At 42.4% G+C, this 19245-nt stretch overlaps 1 protein-coding gene across 1 annotated transcript in view; it reads left to right on the plus strand.

Annotated features, from left to right (window-relative positions):
* The window catches only part of itga8 (integrin, alpha 8), a 231149-nt gene that overhangs the window by 125586 nt on the left and 86318 nt on the right, over window positions 1–19245 (plus strand). Inside the window, exons 19-21 of the mRNA XM_048522032.2 lie at window positions 7674–7741; window positions 7986–8133; window positions 10149–10241. Coding sequence (XP_048377989.1) covers window positions 7674–7741; window positions 7986–8133; window positions 10149–10241 — 309 coding nt within the window. The remainder of the gene's footprint in view (window positions 1–7673; window positions 7742–7985; window positions 8134–10148; window positions 10242–19245) is intronic.

Below are 19245 nucleotides of genomic sequence, written 5' to 3' on the forward strand. Positions count from 1 at the left end.
TAGCCACACTTCAAATGTATAGCTACAGCAACCCAGGTCTGGCACCCTCAGGACCAAGATCATGCTGGATTACAGATTTTCCCAGATTCTAGTTTATCAACAAACTCTTTACACAGGCTTCATGGCAATGGTGAGAAATGGCTGATTTCTGATTGGCCTCACTGAAATCAACCTGGTTTATTGCAGTTGAGATGACAAGGTGCAGAGCTGAATGAATGCAGCAGGCCGGGCAGCATCAGAGGAGCAGGAAAGCCGATGTTTCGGGTCTGGACCCTTCTTCAGAAAATAGTCATCATTGAGGTTGCTAAGCCACTGGCGAAGATCTTTGCTTCCTCACTCTCCATGGGAGTCGTACCGGAAGATTAGAGGGAGGCAAATGTTGTTCCTCTTTTCAAGAAAGGGAATAGGGAAATCCCTGGAAATTATAGGCCGGTCAGTCTTGCGTCTGTGGTCAGCAAGGTTTTCGAAAGAATTCTGAGGGATAGGATTTATGACTATTTGGAAAAGCATAGCATGATTAAAGGGAGTCAGCATGGCTTTGTGAGGGGCAAGTCATGCCTTACAAATCTTATTGAGTTCTTTGAGGAGGTCACGAGACAGGTTGACGAGTGTCGAGCAGTGGATGTGGTGTACATGGACTTCAGCAAGGCATTTGATAAGGTTTCCCACGGCAGGCTCATTCATAAAGTCAGGCGGTATAGGCTACAGGGTGATTTGGCTGCCTGGATTCAGAATTGGTTGGCTGACAGGAGGCAGAGAGTGGTTGTAGATGGTAAGTATTCTGCCTGGAGGTCAGTGTTGAGTGGTGTCCCGCAGGGCTCTGTTCTTGGGCCTCTGTTCTTTGTAGATTTTATAAATGACTTGGATGAGGAGGTTGAGGGGTGGGTTAGTATGTCTGCTGATGACTCAAAGTTTGGAGATGCCGTTGATAGTATCGAGAGCTATTGCAGGCTTCAGCGAGACATTGACAGAATGCAGAGCTGGGCTGAGAAATGGCAGATGGAGTTCAACCTGGATAAATGCGAAGTGATGCATTTTGGAAGGTCGAACTTAAATGCTGAGTATAGGATTAAAGGCAGGATTCGCGGCAGTGTGGAGGAACAGTGGGATCTTGGTGTTCAAGTGCATAGCTCCCTCAAAGTTGCCACCCAAGTGGATAAGGTTGTTAAGAAAGCATATGGTGTTTTGGCTTTCATTAACAGGGGGCTCGAGTTTAAGAGCCGCGAGGTTATGCTGCAGCTCTACAAAACCCTGGTGAGACCACACTTGGAATATTGTGTCCAGTTCTGGTCGCCCTATTATAGGAAAGATGTGGAGGCTTTGGAGATGGTGCAAAGGAGGTTTACCAGGATGCTGCCTGGACTGGAGGCATTGTCTTATGAGGAGTGGTTGACTGAGCTCGGACTTTTCTCTCTGGAAAGAAGGAGGAAGAGGGGTGACCTGATCGAGGTGTACAAGGTAATGAGAGGCATGGATAGAGTCGATAGCCAGAGACTTTTCCCCAGGGCAGGATTGACTGCCACGAGGGGTCATAGTTTTAAGGTGTTAGGAGGAGGGTATAGAGGAGATGTCAGAGGGAGTTTCTTCACCCAGAGAGTTGTGAGCGCATGGAATAGTTTACCAGTGGTAGTCGTGGAAGCGGAGTCATTAGTGACATTTAAGCGACTGCTGGACATGCACATGGACAGCAGTGAATTGAGGGGAATATAGGTTAGGTTATTTTATTTTTGGATTAGGATTATTCCACAGCACAACATCGTGGGCCGAAGGGCCTGTACTTTGCTGTACTTTTCTATGTTCTATGTTCTATGATGCTGCCTGGCCTGCTGTGTTCATCCAGCCCCACGCTGTGTTATTTCAGACTCCAGCATCGGCAGTTCCTGCTGTCTCTTATTGCAGTTGAAATGCTTCTGCCTATGGAATAGGCAGCTTTGTTTATAATCTATGATTAGACAACTTTCACCCTTATTGTTCCTTTTTTGCCCAAACCCCTCAGATAAGGTCACTTTTTCTTCTCCCTATCACTGTTTGGAAACCAGTCAGTTAAAATTGTTTAGGCCCTGCTGTCAACAGATGTGGAACACAGCAATCCCAATCACACTCAGTGCCATGAGGCCTTCCAGTGAGAAGGAGACAAAGACAAAAAAACAAAGATACAACACCCATCAGCTTGAACTTTGTCTTGAACGTTGACATTATCCACATACGGAACCAACACTTCCTCATTCCCTTGGACAGTGAGGGGAGGAGGAAGCAGATTTTAAAGGACTTTGATAAATCCAACAAAAACCAAAAGAACTGCGGATACTGTAAGTCAGGAACAAAAATTGGGAGTTGCTGGAAAAGTTCAGCAGATCTGGCTGCATCAGTGAAAGGAAATCAAAGCGTTACATCTGATTTCTCTTCACAGATACTGCCAGACCTGCTGAGCTTTTCCAGCAACTTCTGTTTTTGTTTCTGTATGTGCACAACCCGCACTGTTTTCATCCTGCAGGATGCAGGCAAGAATAGCCTCTTTGTTCCCAAACTTACTCCATTCTAGGATAACAATTTCCAGTTTTCACGCACCTCTGGTTCATAAATAGCCGGTTGTGAAAGAATGCCGCTGTCATTCATTGGCTAAAAAGTGCATTCAGATGTCTGGTGGTTGTGAAATGCACCATATAAGTGCAGGTGCTTCTATGACTTCTGAGCTGTTGCAAAAGCTGCAAATGTTATGACCTTACTCCAATGTATGCAACTTGTTAAGGAGATAGCCGAAGAGATAGTGGAGGCTTTAGTTGTGATTTTTCAGGAATCGCTAGAGTCAGGGAGGACTGGAAAATCGCTAACATGACACTCCTGTTTGAGAAGGGAGTAAGAAAAAAGACTGAAAATTACAGACTGATTAGCCTAACCTCGGTCGTGGGAAAGATTTTAGAGTCCATTGTGAAGGACGAAATTTCTGAATACTTGGAAATACATGGTAAAACACAGCAAAGTCAACATCGCTTCATCAAGGAGAAGTCAGGCCTGACAAATCTGTTCGAGTTCTTTGAGGAAATAACTAGTAGGTTAAACCAAGGAGAGCCAATAGATGTTAGCTACCCAGACTTCAAGAAAGCCTTTGAAAAGGCACTGCACAGGAGGCTGCTGCGTAAGGTAAGGGTCCATGGTGTTAGAGGCAAGGTACTAGCATGGATAGAAGATTGGCTGTCTGGCAGAAAGCAGAGATTGGGGTTAAAAGGGTCTTTGTCAGGATGGCGGCTGGTGACAAGTGGTGTTCCACAAGGGTCAGTGTGTCAACTTTTCACTTTCAATATGAATGATCTAGTTGAAGGAACTGAGGGCATTCTGGCTGAGTTTACAAATGATACAAAGATAGGTGGAAGGATGGGTAGTATTGAGGATGTGGGGAGGCTGCAGAAGGATTTGGACAGGTTAGGAGAGTGGGTAAAGAAGTGGCAGATGGAGTACAACGTAGGAAAGTTTGGGTTCATGCACTTTAAGAAGAATAGAGGTATGGACTATTTTCTAGAAGTCTGAAATGCAGACCCTCGGGAGTTCTAGTCCAGGATTCTCTTAAGATAAACTTGCAGGTTAAGTCAGTAGTTTGGAAGACAAATGCAACTTTGGCATTTATTTTGAGAGGGCTTGAATATAAAAGCAGGGATGTACTCCTGAGGCTCCATAAGGCTCTGGCCAGGCCACATTTGGAGTATTGTAAGCAGTTTTGGGCCCCATATTTCAGGAAAGATGTGCTGGCCCTAGAGTGGGTTCAGAGGAGGTTCACGAGAATGGCCCCAGGAATGAAAAATCTAACGTATGAGGAATGTTTGAGGACTCTGGGTCTATACTCAATGGAGTTTAGAAGGATGAGTGAGGACCTAATGGAAACTTACAGAATACTGAATGGCCCAGACAGAGTAAATGTTGGGAGGATGTTTCCACTGGCAGGAGAGACTAGGATCTGAGGGCACAGTCTTGGAGCAAAGGGAAGACTTTTTAGAATGGAGATAAGGAGCAACTTCTTTAGCCAAAGAGTGGTAAATCTATGGAATTCACTGCTACAGAAGGTTGTGGTGGCCAGGCTATTGAGTATATTTAAGATGGAGATAGATGGGTTCTTGATTGTCAAGGGGATCAAGGGTTATTGGGAGAAAGCGGCAGAATAGGGTTGAGATTGGCTGAATCACCTAACTTCTGCTCCTGTGTCTTATGGTCTTATGACACATGGTGAACCGCAGTGTAGGAGGGACAGTGAAATACTTGGTTGGTGTATTAAGTAATTTTTTTTGCTGCATTTGTGTTATGATGTCATAAACGTGGTACTCAAAAGCACACGAGACCCAAGGACAAACAAATTGGTTACCGAAATCCTTTAACAGATAAAGCTAATGCTGTATGTGCACATACAGCATGACTGTCACACCCTCACCTCTCTCCACCTGCAGCCAGGTTAAATTAAAGAAGTTCCACATACAAATTAGTTTAAAATTGATGAATTCCACTTCACTTAATCACGATGACAAATATGTTCAATCAACACAGAAAACAAGATTGGGCCCTTCACTCTACATGAAAGACAATAAATTATGCCCCAAATGGAATTGTATTAAGACAATTTCCCAAAGGGCCAGCTAGACCATTATTAAGATTCCACTTGCATACATTTTTCATTTATAATCGTGTGTACAACAAGCCAATTTTCATAGTTTGTTTTAACAAATTTTTCTAATCTTCCCATTTATAAAGCATCTTTCACTTAACTTTCCTTATGTGGCCTCCAAGTACAGATCATGCAAGTTTTTACTTATTTGTTCATGAGATGTGGGTATTTCTGACTGGGCCAGCATCTATTGCCTGTCCCTAATTGCCCTCGAAGGGAATGGTGAGCTCATTGAATGAATGCAGTCCATGTGGTGTAGTTGCACCCACAGTGCTCTTCGCGAGGGTGTTCCTGCAATCAGGGCCCAAGTTACATCTGCAACTCTACAGCTCAGTTGAGGCAGCTGCATGATAAGAAGATGTTGCTTTCAGCAGTTGATACCAGGTTTTGTGCCATTAAGTGACAATCCATGATTCCTTGCTTGGTCAGAGCCTTGGCTTCAAGAGTCATCAGTCTGAGATGGCAGATAGAACAAGTGTCAGCCTGATAATTTAGATCATCTTGCACAAGCACACTCCACCGGGTCAAACTAACTGAGTAAGGCACTGCTATGAAAGGTGGACCTGGACTTACTCAATGTTCAGAAGAGAAACAGCCAGAAGAGCATTGCAGCCTCGGGTAGCCGAGCACCACCAAGGGTTTGGTCAAGGGGCATGTGACAGAAGATGGTGCAGTCTCTCAGCCAAGAGATTTAAAAGCAAAGGGTCAGCATCTTAACCTATTGCAGCAGGAGCGTCAGAGAAAGCTGTACATCTTATAGCAGGTGGCTGCAGACATACACATCCTTTGAACACCAGTTGGGTCAGGACCCAGCAATGGTCCTGGTCTAAAATTATTTTCTATGTCTCAAACATTCGACCAATTTGTGGATAGACAAACAAATTGCTTGTGCTGAGCAAGATCTTTAATTTAGAAATATTTCCAATGTGAATCAAACTAGATATTTGTGTGAACTTTTCTGGAAATTTATATTTAAATGGGATGAAAACAGTTGCAGCAGCTAATTAGGAAGGCAAATAGAATGTTGGCTCCTATTCCAAGAGCTTAGAATATAAGAGTAGGGAAGTCTTACTGCAACTGTACAAAGTACTGGTGAGACCACATCTGGAGTTTGGTGAGCAGTTTTGGTCCCCTTATTTAAGGAAAGATATCATTTCATTGCAAGCAGTTCAGAGAAGGATGACCCCTGGTATGGAGGGATTGTTTTGTGAGCAAAAGTTGAACAGGATGGGCCTCTACTTACTGGAGTTTAGAAGAATGGCAGGTGGCCTCATTGAAACAAATAGGATTCTTAAGGAGCTTGACAGGGGAAATGCTGAGAGGATGTTTTCCATCATGGGAAAGTCTAGGACCAGAGGGCATGGACTCATAATAAAAGGGCACCAATTTGAGACTGATTTGCAGAAGAATTTCTTCTCTCAGTGGATTGTGAGTGCTTGAAACTCCTTGTCACAGAGAACTATGGGGGCACAGCCCTTGTGTATGTTTTGGGCTGAGATAAATAGATTCTTGATCAATAGGAGAATCAAGAGTTACAGCGAAAATGCAGGAAAGTGGATGTGAGGAATGTTGGATCAGCCATGATCCAATTGAATGGCTGAGCTGGCTCAAGGGGCTAACCAGCCTCCTCCTATTCCTGTTTCTTATGGTCATATGGTGTTTTGAAGGAATGAAAATGATACTATAAAAAACAGGTTCCATGGAAATTCAGAGTTTAATACACTCTTTAATTGAATTTTCACTGCAGAACAAAAGGCACTTAAATAGAGGGGGAAAACTTTATTAATTACAGAAATATTTCAACAAGCTTAGAAGCAGAAGAATTTACTCACACAAATTATTTGATAAATGGACCTAAAGGGTTGCCAGTATCAGCCATAACTGTAGTTGTGCTGAATGGTCCCTGTTACATAGAATGAAAAATAAACCCTCTGGTGTCTTTGCAATGAGCAAGTCTGCAGAACCAGACCATGGAAGATCAGATAGCATTTTCTGGTTTATAGGCACAGGTTGTACATACCTACTCCAATTGGTATCCTTCCCACAAATGATGGATTTTCCACTTTGTGGAAGTTGATGTAATTTGGCAAAATATACTAATGCCTGTCCTTGCAGCCAAATTTGAGAGTGGTGTTTCTAATGCTTCCCATGGTGGGTTTTGTGGCTCTGACAAATAAACTGATCTTGGTCTTGTGGCCTCCCTGAACTGCTATCCAGAAAGTTCGCATTCTGGAGCACAACCAGAACATGCGACAAAATGTGCCCTTTCTGATTCAATCCTTTCAGTATTCCTCGACGAGCTGTGAGTGAAATTTATGGGGTCTAGCATTTGTGGAATCTGCACAGCAAGGGGGCTTTCCTTCTGGATCATTTTGGTTTTGCTGTGTTTTGCTGCAGGCCAAGCTCATCAATATTAATTTCCAAACTTCTCCCCACTGCTCATTTCAGCAAGTGAGATATTACTTACTTGTGAAAACCCAGCTCTGGGGAGAGAAAGATTGATTTATGCTGAGCTTGAGGAACTGTCTGCTATTAGTAAGGTCAGTTCCCTCTGGTAGTTCTAACAAGGACTGGGTTGTTTTAGGAAGGAAAAATCTTCTTGCCTTGTCCTGCTAATTGCAGTGCATTATTGTAGCAGATGAAGAAAAGGCATTGTAGAAATATGCTGAGATTAGATAAAGTAAGGAAATTACAGAAGTGAATATTAATATGTTGGATTATAGATAGTTGAATGTATTGTATAGATGTATTTGTTCTAATATTTGGCATTTAGCCAACCAGCACATGTTTAAGCAATTTCCTTGTATTATGGCAAGCATCAGAGTGCCGATATTCTTACATCAATTTGAGTCTAACTCTTTATGCTGGTTTGAAAGCAATTTAAATTTTTGTTTCCGGAATCTTATTTACTGTTCTGTGCTGTATATCTCTATGATTCTAATATTAGAATTACTCTTCCAGTCTTTATAACTGAAACAAAACTTTAAAATTAAATGCCAGACTTTGTTATTCTTTTCTCACATAGGCACGCATTCTGCTAGATTGTGGAAAGGACAATGTTTGCATTCCAGCACTTAAACTTACAGCCACTCCGTAAGTTGAAAATGTTGTATGTATTACACATCACTGAAGCTTATCAGCATGCAAACCTTACAATCAAGTATGTGGGCGTTCATCATGACAGATTCGTGATCATTTTTTTCATCAGTAAGAGACTGAAAAAGTGATAGCTTTAACATCTGTGCAGTGTGTTTATGATTGATAGCGAACTGTCACTTTGACTAGGAAAGGAGAAAGATTAAAGTACATTGATACTTCACCTTTTTCTGCTTCACAGTGATAGACAACAGCTAATTTTTGGAGATGAGAATCCTCTCACTTTAATCATAAATGGGAGGAATGAAGGGGAAGGAGCATATGAAGCAGAACTCAATGTCATAATACCGCCTGAAGCAGATTACATTGGTGTTATACGGAACAATGAGGTAATAAAACTGAAGACACTGTCCGAATAGTCTGGTAGCTGTGGTTTGCAAATTGTTAAAGAATTGTTCTAAATGGATTACTTGAGACAAAAAGCTCACAAGGGTCTTATAGTTGGTGATCTTTATGAGATGACATTGGGGACCATTTTATCCAACAATCCCCCACACTGTCACTGCTGGATTTTCAGCACAAAATTAATTGGATATGTGTAACTGATAGAGAAGAAATTTGAAGAAGCTTGCAGAATTTTCATATTCAGGAATTGAATTTCAATAGCAATGATTTCACAATTATAAAGTGACATGATTTGTTTAAAATCATCTCTATGTGTTAACATATCATGTTAATAATATGAACAGGATCAACGATCAATGTTACTTACAGAATCAAGGGCGAATGCAGCACTGGTTGACAGTGATCAGCTTTGCTTTTTCCATTGGAATCCTATTTTACATGAACTGTTGTTGAGTTGTGGAAAGAGGTCCATGTTTTGTGCTGAACTTTACCAGCCCTCAGGGACAGCAAGACAGTGGCAGGGTTGGTTGGGGGGGAAGAGGAGGAGGAGGAGGAGGAGGTGGTCATGTGATGTGGGTTTGTTAGCTTGGAAGATAAGAATGGAATACCCTCAGCCTTCTTCCCTACTATGGGATTTTTCTCGCGATGAGTGAACACTGTACCATTTGGAGACACCAGATGACAGCATATATAGGCTTGTGGTGGGCTCCTCCTAATCAATCAACCTGTAAGCATAGACCACCACTCCTTCCTGCATCTGGTGGCAATGGCTGGTCCCATGGCAACACTCCTCTGCCCTTGCCAAAACCCAGCTCACTCTTGCTCTCACCCTTCCATTGTCAGGGATTGCCTAACAGGCCCTAGAGACGTCTGACCCTATGCATCATGCTGCCAGGACAGTGCCCATTGCTGTATCCTATTCTTCCAGATGTAGTCCCAGCAGAGGCCATTACTCCCAAAGACTCCATTCTCCCATCCTTTGACAGGGTGTAGGTCCCATTCAGCAACTTTGTGATGGGCATGAAATCCCTACCATGGGCACCCCCAACCGGGCCAAGGCACTATTGCACCCAGTTTTCCAGCCCGTCATTGAGGTTGCCACCACCTTATGTAATTCAACCTCTTTTGTCTGCAAGGCTGGTGTTTACCCTAAAAAAGATGCAAATTGGGGTTAGAAACCAGCATGCCAATTGGGCACCAGATACTCGGAGCTCATAGAAAACAAATAGTCACCTCAGGTTGCATTTTCACTCCTAGTGCAGACTAAAAATTTTTGGATTTATTTGGAGTTGCTGTTGCATTTATATCCACCTCTTCCAGTGTTTCTTTGCTGTTTTGTGAATTTACACAGCACTTCTTAGAACATCACACGTCCACTCCCTAAGTCTGTTTCACCATTAAGTTCCCATTGTTCCCAGTCTGTGGCCTGGATTGAGTGCCATGACTGGAGCCATGTTGACTAGGCCAACTTATGCAGGGGACAGGTAGAAAGTTACAACCCCTATCGTTGCCTGTCAAACCCCTACCACCATGTTGTGAACCCCACTCAGAAAGCACCATTCTGCCATCGGTCTGGGGTTTGGTCTGGAATCTCATGGCATTTCTAGGCTTCTGGTGGGTGTGTCGTTGCCACCAACCTCATTACCATTGGCATTGAAGAATATCTGCCAGTCTCTGATTAACCAGTAGCTGTTTGGATGCTGAAGCCCTGCCACCTGAAGGAACTTGGCTCTGACTGAGGGCTCACTGCCATTTCTGACTGGTGAAAGAGACCTCTGTCATTCCCAGAAAATCCAGCTCTACATGACAACTGTAACCATTCATACAGGCATTCATCTCTACTTGCAGCTTCTGGGGGAGGAGGGGGACAATCTTCGCTTTTGTGAACAAGATTTAAAAAAAGCCCAGAACCTCAAATTTTCATTGCAGACTCATGACTGCAGGTAAGCATTTGCACAAAACATCTTATTGCTGGTGTATTCTTGTGCTTTCTTCCCAGGCACTAAGCAAGCTAAGCTGTGCTTACAAAGTGGACAATTCGACTCAAATGGTTGTCTGTGATCTGGGGAATCCTATGACAGCTGGAACCAATGTAAGTAACATGCCTTTTCTGAATTGTGTATATTGTTTCTTTTAAGCACAATGGAACAATACTCCAATGTTAATACATGGAAAAAACATGAAAATCAATTCCCTTTTGGAGGCCTGTTATTGAAAATAATAGTTTGTGTTTTGTCATTATTTTTTAAAAATCCAGTTACTTCCTAAAATGCCAGAGAGAAGAATTTTGGATGCTTAAGCATTTGTTAAATATGTAACTTCATGTTTCATCTCTTTAGTGTGGATTGTATCATTATATTACTTGTGAATAATATCACAAACAAGCACACTGCTTCTCTGTTCCTCAACCAAGGATCAGTTTGGCAAATACATTTTTTCATACAATTGTGTCCTTTATTAAGGCAGTCATCATGATATGATATCATGTATTTAAAACTCCATTAATAGTATGCCATGTGTTTAATTTTATATGCTCACCTCCGGCTTTAACTGAGTCATTTCGAGGAGTCAGTTCGATACTTTCGATAAGGTCGTGCACCTATTCAGCCAGATTTCCTTAACACTCCCACAACTCCCACCCCCAAAAATATTCACTCCCAGTGAGATTATCCTTGGTGCTGCCATATAATTGTAAGAAATAGGAGCACTTGACCACTCTGAGCCTGTTCTACTGGTATAATCTGCAAAACAGATATACCATTTTCAATACTGTTGAAGGGATTGACCTCTCGGGTGAAGCAACAGCCAAATATGTTACACCACGGTTGGTTCTGCTGTAGAGGGCAGGGGTGAAAAGTATGCCAGGGCAATAGTTGTAGGGGACTCAATTGTAGAGGGAATAGACAGGGATTACTGTGGCCACAAATGAGACTCCAGGATGGCACATTGCCTCCCTGGTGCTAGGGTCAATAATATTTTGGAGCGGGTATAGGACTTTCAAGAGGGGGAGGGTGAACAACCAGTGTTTGTAGTACATGTCAGTACAAACAACATAGGTAAGAAAGGGATAAGGTCCTAAAAGCAGAATACAGGAAGCTAGGAAGAAAGCTAAGAAATTGCATCTCAAAGATAGTGATTTCAGGATTATTACCGATACCACATGCTAGTCAGAGGAGAAATGACAGGATATGCTGGATGAATGCATGGCTGCAAAGGTGGTGTCAGGGGGAGACTTTCAAATTCCTGGGGCATTTGGACCAGTTCTGAGGGAGGTGGGACCTGTACAAATTGGACTGGTGATACTTGGGCAGGACTGGGACTGACCTGGAGGAGTGTTTGCAAGAGCGTTTGGGGAGGGTTTACACTAATATCCTCGGAGATGGGAACCTACATAAAGAGTCAGAAGGAGGGAGCATGGATTAAAAAATGAAAGGTAGAAAAGGGAATAAGAAAAGTGATAGGCTGTGAAACCAAGAACAAAAGCGGCACAGTGGTTAGCACTGCAGCCTCACAGTGCCAAGGACCTGGGTTCGATTCCAGCTTCGGGCAACCGCCTGTGTGGAGTTTGCACATTCTCCCTGTGTCTGCGTGGGTTTTCTCCGGGGGGTGCTCCAGTTTCCTCCCACAGTCCAAAGACATGCAGGCTAGGGTGGATCGGCCATGCTAAATTGCTCGTAGTGTTCAGGGGTGTGTAGGTTATAGGGGGATGGGTCTGGGTGGGATGCTCCAAGGGGCAGCGTGGACTTATTGGGCCGAAGGACCTGTTTCCACACTCTAGGGAATCTTAAAAAGTCAAACAGAGCTATTGAGGAAAAGTAAGAGCGAGACAAACAATTTTATAAAGATAACTTGAAGACTTTGTGCCTTGATGCACAGAGCATTTGCAATAAAGTGGATGAACTAATCTTGCAGTGTATGGTGTAATTGGGATTACAAAGACATGGTTGCAGTGTGACTGGGGATGGGTACTGAATGTCCCAGAGTGTTCAGTATTTAGAAAGGTCAAGCAAAAAGGAAAAAATGGTGAGGTGACATTGCTGGTTAAAGAGGAAATAAACACAATAGTGAGAAAGGATCTTAGCTCTGACAATATGGACCCTGTATGGGTAGAATTGAGAAAGACCAAGGGGAAAAGAAACATATAAAGACCCCCAAACTGCAGTAGTGATATTGGGAATGGCATTAAGCAGGAAATTAGAGATGCGTGTGATAAGGGAATATCGGTGATCATGGGTGATTTTAATCTGCATATAGATTGGGCAAATCAGATTTGCCACAATACCATAGAGGAGGAATTTCTGGAATGTATACGGGATAGTTTTCTTGACCAATACATGGAGGAACCAACCAGATAGCAGGCCATCTTAGACTGGGTACTGTGTCATGAGAGGGGAATCATTGCCAATCCAGCTGTTCAAAACCAATTAAGGATGAGTGACCATAACATAATAGAATTTTTTATTAAGATGGAGAGTGAGGTAGTTGAATCAGAAACTAGGATACTGAATTTTAATAAAGGGACCTATGAAGACATAAGGTATAAGTTGGCTTTGATAGGTTGAAGAGAGTTACTTAAAGGGATGACGGATAGGAAATGGCAACATTCAAGGGATGCTGGGGGGAGCTGCAACAGCAGTTTATTCCTGTGTGGCACAAAGGTAAAATGGGTAAGAGCACCAATCCATGGCTTACAAAGGAAATCAGTGATAGCATCTGATCCAAGGAAGAAGCATACAGATTGGCCAAGAAAAGAATCTGTATGAGGATTGGAAGCAGTTTAGAATTCAGCAAAGGACCAAAGGATTGAAAAGGAAGGGGAAAATACAGTATGAAAGTAAGCTTGCAGGGAATATAAAGACAGACACTAAGCATTTCTATAAGTATATGAAGAGAAGGAGATTGGTGAAGGCAAATGTAGGTCCTCTGAAGACAGAAACAGGGAATGTTTAATAATGGCCAAAGAAATGACTGAACAACTGAGTGCATACTTTGGTTTTGTCTTCAGAGAAGAGGATACAAATCAGATACCAGAAATGTTGGAGAATGCAAGATCTAGTGAGAGAAAAGAATTGAGGGAGATCAGTAATAGTAGAGAAATGGTGCTGGTAAAATTGATGGAATTGAGAGTGGTTAAATCCCCAGGGCCTGATAATCTACATCCCAGAGTACTTAAGGAAGCAACTATAGAAATAGTGGATGCATTGGTGGTCATCTTCCAGGATTCTGTAGACTCTGGAACAGTCCCCACAGATTGGAGGGTGATTAATGTCACTCCATTATTCAAAAAGGGAGGTAGAGAGAAAACAGGGAATTATAGACCAGCGAGCCCAACATCAGAAGTGCAGAAAATTCTCAAATCCATTATCAAGAACTTTATCGTGGAGCATTTAGAAAGCAGTCGCAGGATCAGAGTCAGCATGGATTTATGAAAGGGAAATCATGCTTGGCAAAACTGTTGGAATCTGTGAAGATGTAACTAGTAGAGTTGACAAGGGGGAGCCTGTTGATGTGGTATATTTGGACTTCTAGAAAGTGCTTGACAAAGTCCCACAGAAGAGATTAATTTGCAGAATTAAAGTGCGTAGGATTGGGGAAGTGTATTGAGGTGAATAGAAAAATGGGTGGCAGAGAAGAAACAAAGTGTAAAAATTAATGGGTCCTTTTCAAATTGGCAGGTAGTAATTAGTAGGGTCCCACAGGGATCAGTGCTGGGACCCCAGCCATTCACAATATATATTAATGATTTGGAACAAAATAGAACATCTCAAAGATTACAGATAATGCCAAGTTGGGTGGGAGGGTGAACTGTGACGAGGATGCAGAGATCCTTCAGCATGATCTGAACAGGTTGAGTGAGTGGGCAAATCAATTGCCTTTGCAGTATAATTTGGATAAATGTGAGGTTATTCACTTTGGAAATAAAAACAGGAAGACAGATTACTACCTGAATGGCTGTAAGTTGGGAGAGGGGAGTGTGTAGTGGGACCTGGGTGTCCTTGTGCACCAGTCGCTGAAGGTAAGCATGTAGATGAAGCAGGCAGTAAAGAAGGCAAATGGTATGTTGCCCTTCATTGTGAGAGGTTTTGAGTACAGGAGCAGGGATGTGTTGTTGCAGTTATACAGGGTCTTGGTGAGGCCACACCTAGAATATTGTGAGCAGTTTTGGTCTCCTTTTCTGAGGAGGGACGCTCTTGCACTTGAGGGAGTGCAGAAAACGTTCACCATGCTGTTTCTGGGGATGGCTGGTTTGACATATGAAGTGAGATTAACTAGGTTAGGATTGTTTTCGCTGGAGTTCAGAATGAGGTGGGATCTCATAGAAACATATAAATTTCTAACAGGACTAGACAGGGTAGATGCAGGGAGGATGTGTCCAGAATCAGGGGTCACAGGCTGAAGATTCAGGGTAGGCCATTTAGGACAGAGATGAGGAGATGCTTCTTCATCCAAAGAGTGCTGACCCTTTGGAATTCATTACCACAGGATGCAAAAAAATTGAATGTATTCAAGAGGTGGCTAGGTATAACACTTGAGGCAAATGGGATCAAAGGTTATAGGGAGAAAGCAGGATTAGGCTATTGAGTTGGATGATGAGCCATGATCGTGATGAATGGCGGGAGCAGGCTCGAAGGGCCAAATGGCCTTCACCTATCTTCATTGTCTTCATGTTTCTATAAGACCATAGAATCCCTATAATGTGGAAGCAGGCCATTCAGCCTATTGAGTCCACTCCAACCGTCTGAAGAGAACCCACCCAGCTCCATCCCACAACCCTATTCCCGCAACTCTGCATTCCTCATGGCAAACCTACCTAGCCACCATATCCCAGGACACTCTGAGCAATTTAGCAGGGCCAACTCACCAACCTGTACATCTTTGGGCTCTGGGGAAAACACTGAAGAAACTAGTGGAATCCCGCGCAGACACGTGTGACTGATCTGATTGCCTATTGTCCCCTCTCACCCCTGCCTGCATAACATTTGACTCCAAAAACTTGTCCAGCACAGCCTTAAATGTGAAATTCAATGAATCAGACTTTGCTGCTCTCTGAGGTAAAGAATTCCAAAGCTTAACAGTTCCTATAACCCCTCTAAGAGAACAAAGTTTTTCCTTATCCATCCTAAATGGCTGACTCTTATTTTTAAACTGTGCCCCCAAATTATAGAATCCTCCTCAAGGGGACACATTCTCTCAGGATTTGTCTTGTCAAACTCCGTTAGAATCTTACATGTTTCAATAAGGTCACATCTCAATCTTTGAAACTCAAATGACTAAAAGCACAATCTGTTCACTGTTGCCCCATCAGACAAATATCTCATCCTAAATGTGGTAATTGTAATGAGGTCAGCCAGGTGGTCCTTATAGAAGATGAGTTCTCTGAATAGAGCTGTTAATCTGGTCCAATTAGGGAACCCTCGCTGACAGATAAAAACAAGAGTCTCAGAGGTTCTGCTCACTCTGATGGAGCAGGATCAGCATCAAAGACTCTCTGCATGGAAATAAGTGGTGGCCTGCTGAGGGGATACCAGCCTCTGTGGAGTTATTTCACTAAGATTATGCTATCTGGCTGTAGAATCTCCCGTAAGGGAAAACAGCTTCATGGAATCTATTGGGTTAAGCTCCCAAGAATATGTTTTAGTTAGGTTTCCTCTTATTCTTTCACAATCCAATGAGTCAGTCCCAAATTACTTAACCTTGCATTATAAGAAAGCCTCTCCATATCCAACGCTGACTTTGTGAACCTTCTCTGGATTGCCTCCAATGGCTGTTTTTCTTTCCTTACATGAGGTGATCAAAACTGTCCACAGTATCCAGTTGTGGTCTGACTTGTGCCTTGAATGGTTTTAGCAGACCTTCACTTTTATTTTATATAAAATGTCTTTTAAAAGCTTTTTTTATGCTCACTTCCGTTTGTCGTGAAGGCCAAAATTCCATTTGCCTTCCCTATTTCTTGGATGGTAGTTTTAGTGATTTCGTGCTCTGGACCTCTGTGCAGCTTTCTGTCGATTGTCTGAGGAGAGATCACAGGACCTGAAATGTTAACTCTGATTTCTCTTCACAGATGCTGCCAGTGCTGCTGAGTTTTTTCCAGTAATTTCTCTTTTTGTTTCTGATTTACACAGCATCCACAGTTTGTTTTTTTTTGCTTTTTGTTTCAGTCACAGACTAGTTACCTTTCCAATGACAGACTAGCTTCTGGTCAGTAAAGCAGGTAATTTCCAAGCAGGTAACTTACCAGTGACACTACAGATGGATTGAGAAATTGAAGCCTACAGAGTACAATGGCCTCATAAGATCCAGGCTATATGTTAATTTTGATTCTCTCACTCCTAGCCGACCAGGTAAAAATCCAGACTAGTGTTAAGTTTGGTATATCCAAAATACTGTTTAACCTACAATCTGTGTGACTAGATTGTTGGAACATACTCTATGTATGGTTCTAGTGCTCAATCTTAACTAATGAAAATTAAATGCATGTGTTAGGAACCCGTTATATAAGGTAATATTGTTGAAGTGATTAATGTTTGTTACATTGGCTTCACTAATTTGACTGATGTTACAAACCATCTGTAGGTGGTGATGGTGAGTTCTGCTTTAAATTTCAGTGGGAGATTCTCTGTAGCAGCTCCTGAAGTCCTAGTAATCCCTGCAAACTAAATGTGATTGTACTTGACTACTATCAGGCAATAAATCTTCTTGATATCTAAGAACAGTCCATCTGCAGTAGATACTCTGCTCCCAAACAGCCAGGACAGAGCAAAGAAAAAGGAGGATTAGTAGTAACAAAGTACCTCAACCAACCTATACCGAGTATCCCATATTGACAGGAGTAGCAAATACTACAAGGTGCTAGCAGTGAGTTATCTGGAAAAATATCACGAACCAAGGACTGAATTTTCCTGTCTCCATGGTGACAAAGTTGGAGGCGCATAGTCATTTGTTTAGCAATCATATCAGTAGTTTCCCGCCACTGCAGAAGCCATGAGAATGCACATGGCTGCCTTTCTGCCTCCGATGCATGTTGTTTCTCTTGGTGGGACTACCAGCCTGATAGTTACTGTGGACCTTTTGGTTAGCCCTGCGATGTCAGGAATCCGCTTCAAATCCTTAATCAGGAAAGATAGCTGCTCCAATGACTGGGCTGTGCACCCCCAACATTGACCCGACATAAAGTTCCCAATACCCACTGGAAATTCTAACCCCATTATGCTTGTTATTGCCAGTTCCCACAGCTGGTGGCATCCTTAATGTAGAAACTGCAAAATTAATGTATTATTGTTGTCAGCCTGAAAGTTTCTGTCTGTGAGCAGTGCTGTTAGTGATGCTGTTTGCCTTTTTTGTTATTTTTAGCTAATTTGCCTTTTAAAAGAATTAATGCTTCTTTTGAAACTGTTGGTGGTCCAGTGCTATATCACTGAGTGAGTGCAGAATTAGGTCAAAGGGTGAATCACTGATTGAGCTGTTTGATTGCAATGTGGAGAAATGAATCACTGACCTTTGAACTTTACATTAGTTCCTGAGTCAAGTGTGTAACGTTCGCACAGATCAGTAACAGTATACATTATGGGCTGCGGAAGTTTTGAAAATCTGAGAATGCACTGAATAAAATTTACTTTTACATCATAGCATACATCCTGTGTAGATCTTGCTGTGGTTTATTGAATACACTGAATAAGAGCAGGATAGCACAACCATAAGTGCTGAGACCCTGATATACGGAAACAGAGGGAGACCTGTTTTTCATTCATGATCAAAAAGTACATTAACTCAAGTGATCAACTCTGCTTATGCTTTTGTCAATCACTATGGGCATTCAGATATATAATAACCTGTTGCAATTTCATCATTGTTTCCTTAAAAAAACAATTGACTTGGCTGGGAATTTATATATTGGAGCAGAATTAGGTCATTCAGCCTATCAAGTCTGTTCTGTCAACCCCCATTCTCTTGCTTTCTACCCATAACCCTTGATCCACTTAGCAATCAAGGACCTATCTATCTCTGTCTTAAATACACTCAATGACTTGACCTCCAAATCACTCTGCAACAATGAGTTCAACCAATTAACCATCCTCTGGCTGAAGAAATTCCTCCTCATCTCAGTTCTAAAGTGTTGTCCCTTCACTTTGAGGCAGTGCCCTTGGATCCTAGTCGCTCCGATGAGTGGAAACATTTCTTCCACATTCAGTCTATCCAGGCCTCTCAGTATTCTGTAAGTTTCAATCAGATCTGCCCTCATCCTCCTGAACTCTATTAAGTACAGGCACAGTTTCATCAACTGCTCCTCACATGACAAGCCTTTTATCCCCGGAATCATTCTTGTAAATCTGCACTGGACTCCATCCAATGCCACTTGTTTCCTTAGATACGGGACCCAAAATTGCTCACAGTATTCCAAATTCAGTCTGACCAGAACCTCACACAGGCTCAGCAGTATATCTCAGCTCTGGTATTCTTCTTGAAATGAATGCTAACATTGCATTTGATTTTCTAACTACAGACTGAACCTGTATTAAGAGGGCCCTACATTAGGACTCCCAAATCTCTTTGTACTTCAGATTTCCGAAGCCTTTTCCCATTTAGAAAATTGTCTACACCTGTATTCTTCCTACAAAAGTGCATAATCTCACATTTTCCCACATTGTACTCAATCAGCCACTTCCTTGTCCACTCAGCTGCTCTGTCCAAGTCCTTCTGCAGAATGCTGGCTTAATCAACACTACCTGTCCCTCCACCGATCTATTAGTCATTTGCAAACTTAGCAACAATGCTTTCAGTTCTTCCATTCAGATCATTAATCTATAATGTGAATTGTTATGGTCCCAATTTGGACCCCTGCAGAACCCTACTAGTCACTGGCTGCCATTCTGAAAAGATTGTCACTCCTACTCTCTGCCTTCTGCCAGTCAGCCAATCCTTTATCCTGGCCAATGCCTTGCCTCAAACACTGTGGGCTGTTATGTTATTTAGCAATTTGCTGTGCATCACCTTGTCAAAAGCCTTTTCGAAATTCAAATATATCCAGTCCACTGACTGTCCTTTGTCGAACACGTTACCTCCTCAAATTTCCTGACAGCTGCTCCCATTCTGAAACA

Source organism: Stegostoma tigrinum, chromosome 2 (assembly GCF_030684315.1).
Source record: "Stegostoma tigrinum isolate sSteTig4 chromosome 2, sSteTig4.hap1, whole genome shotgun sequence".
NCBI lineage: Eukaryota > Metazoa > Chordata > Chondrichthyes > Orectolobiformes > Stegostomatidae > Stegostoma > Stegostoma tigrinum.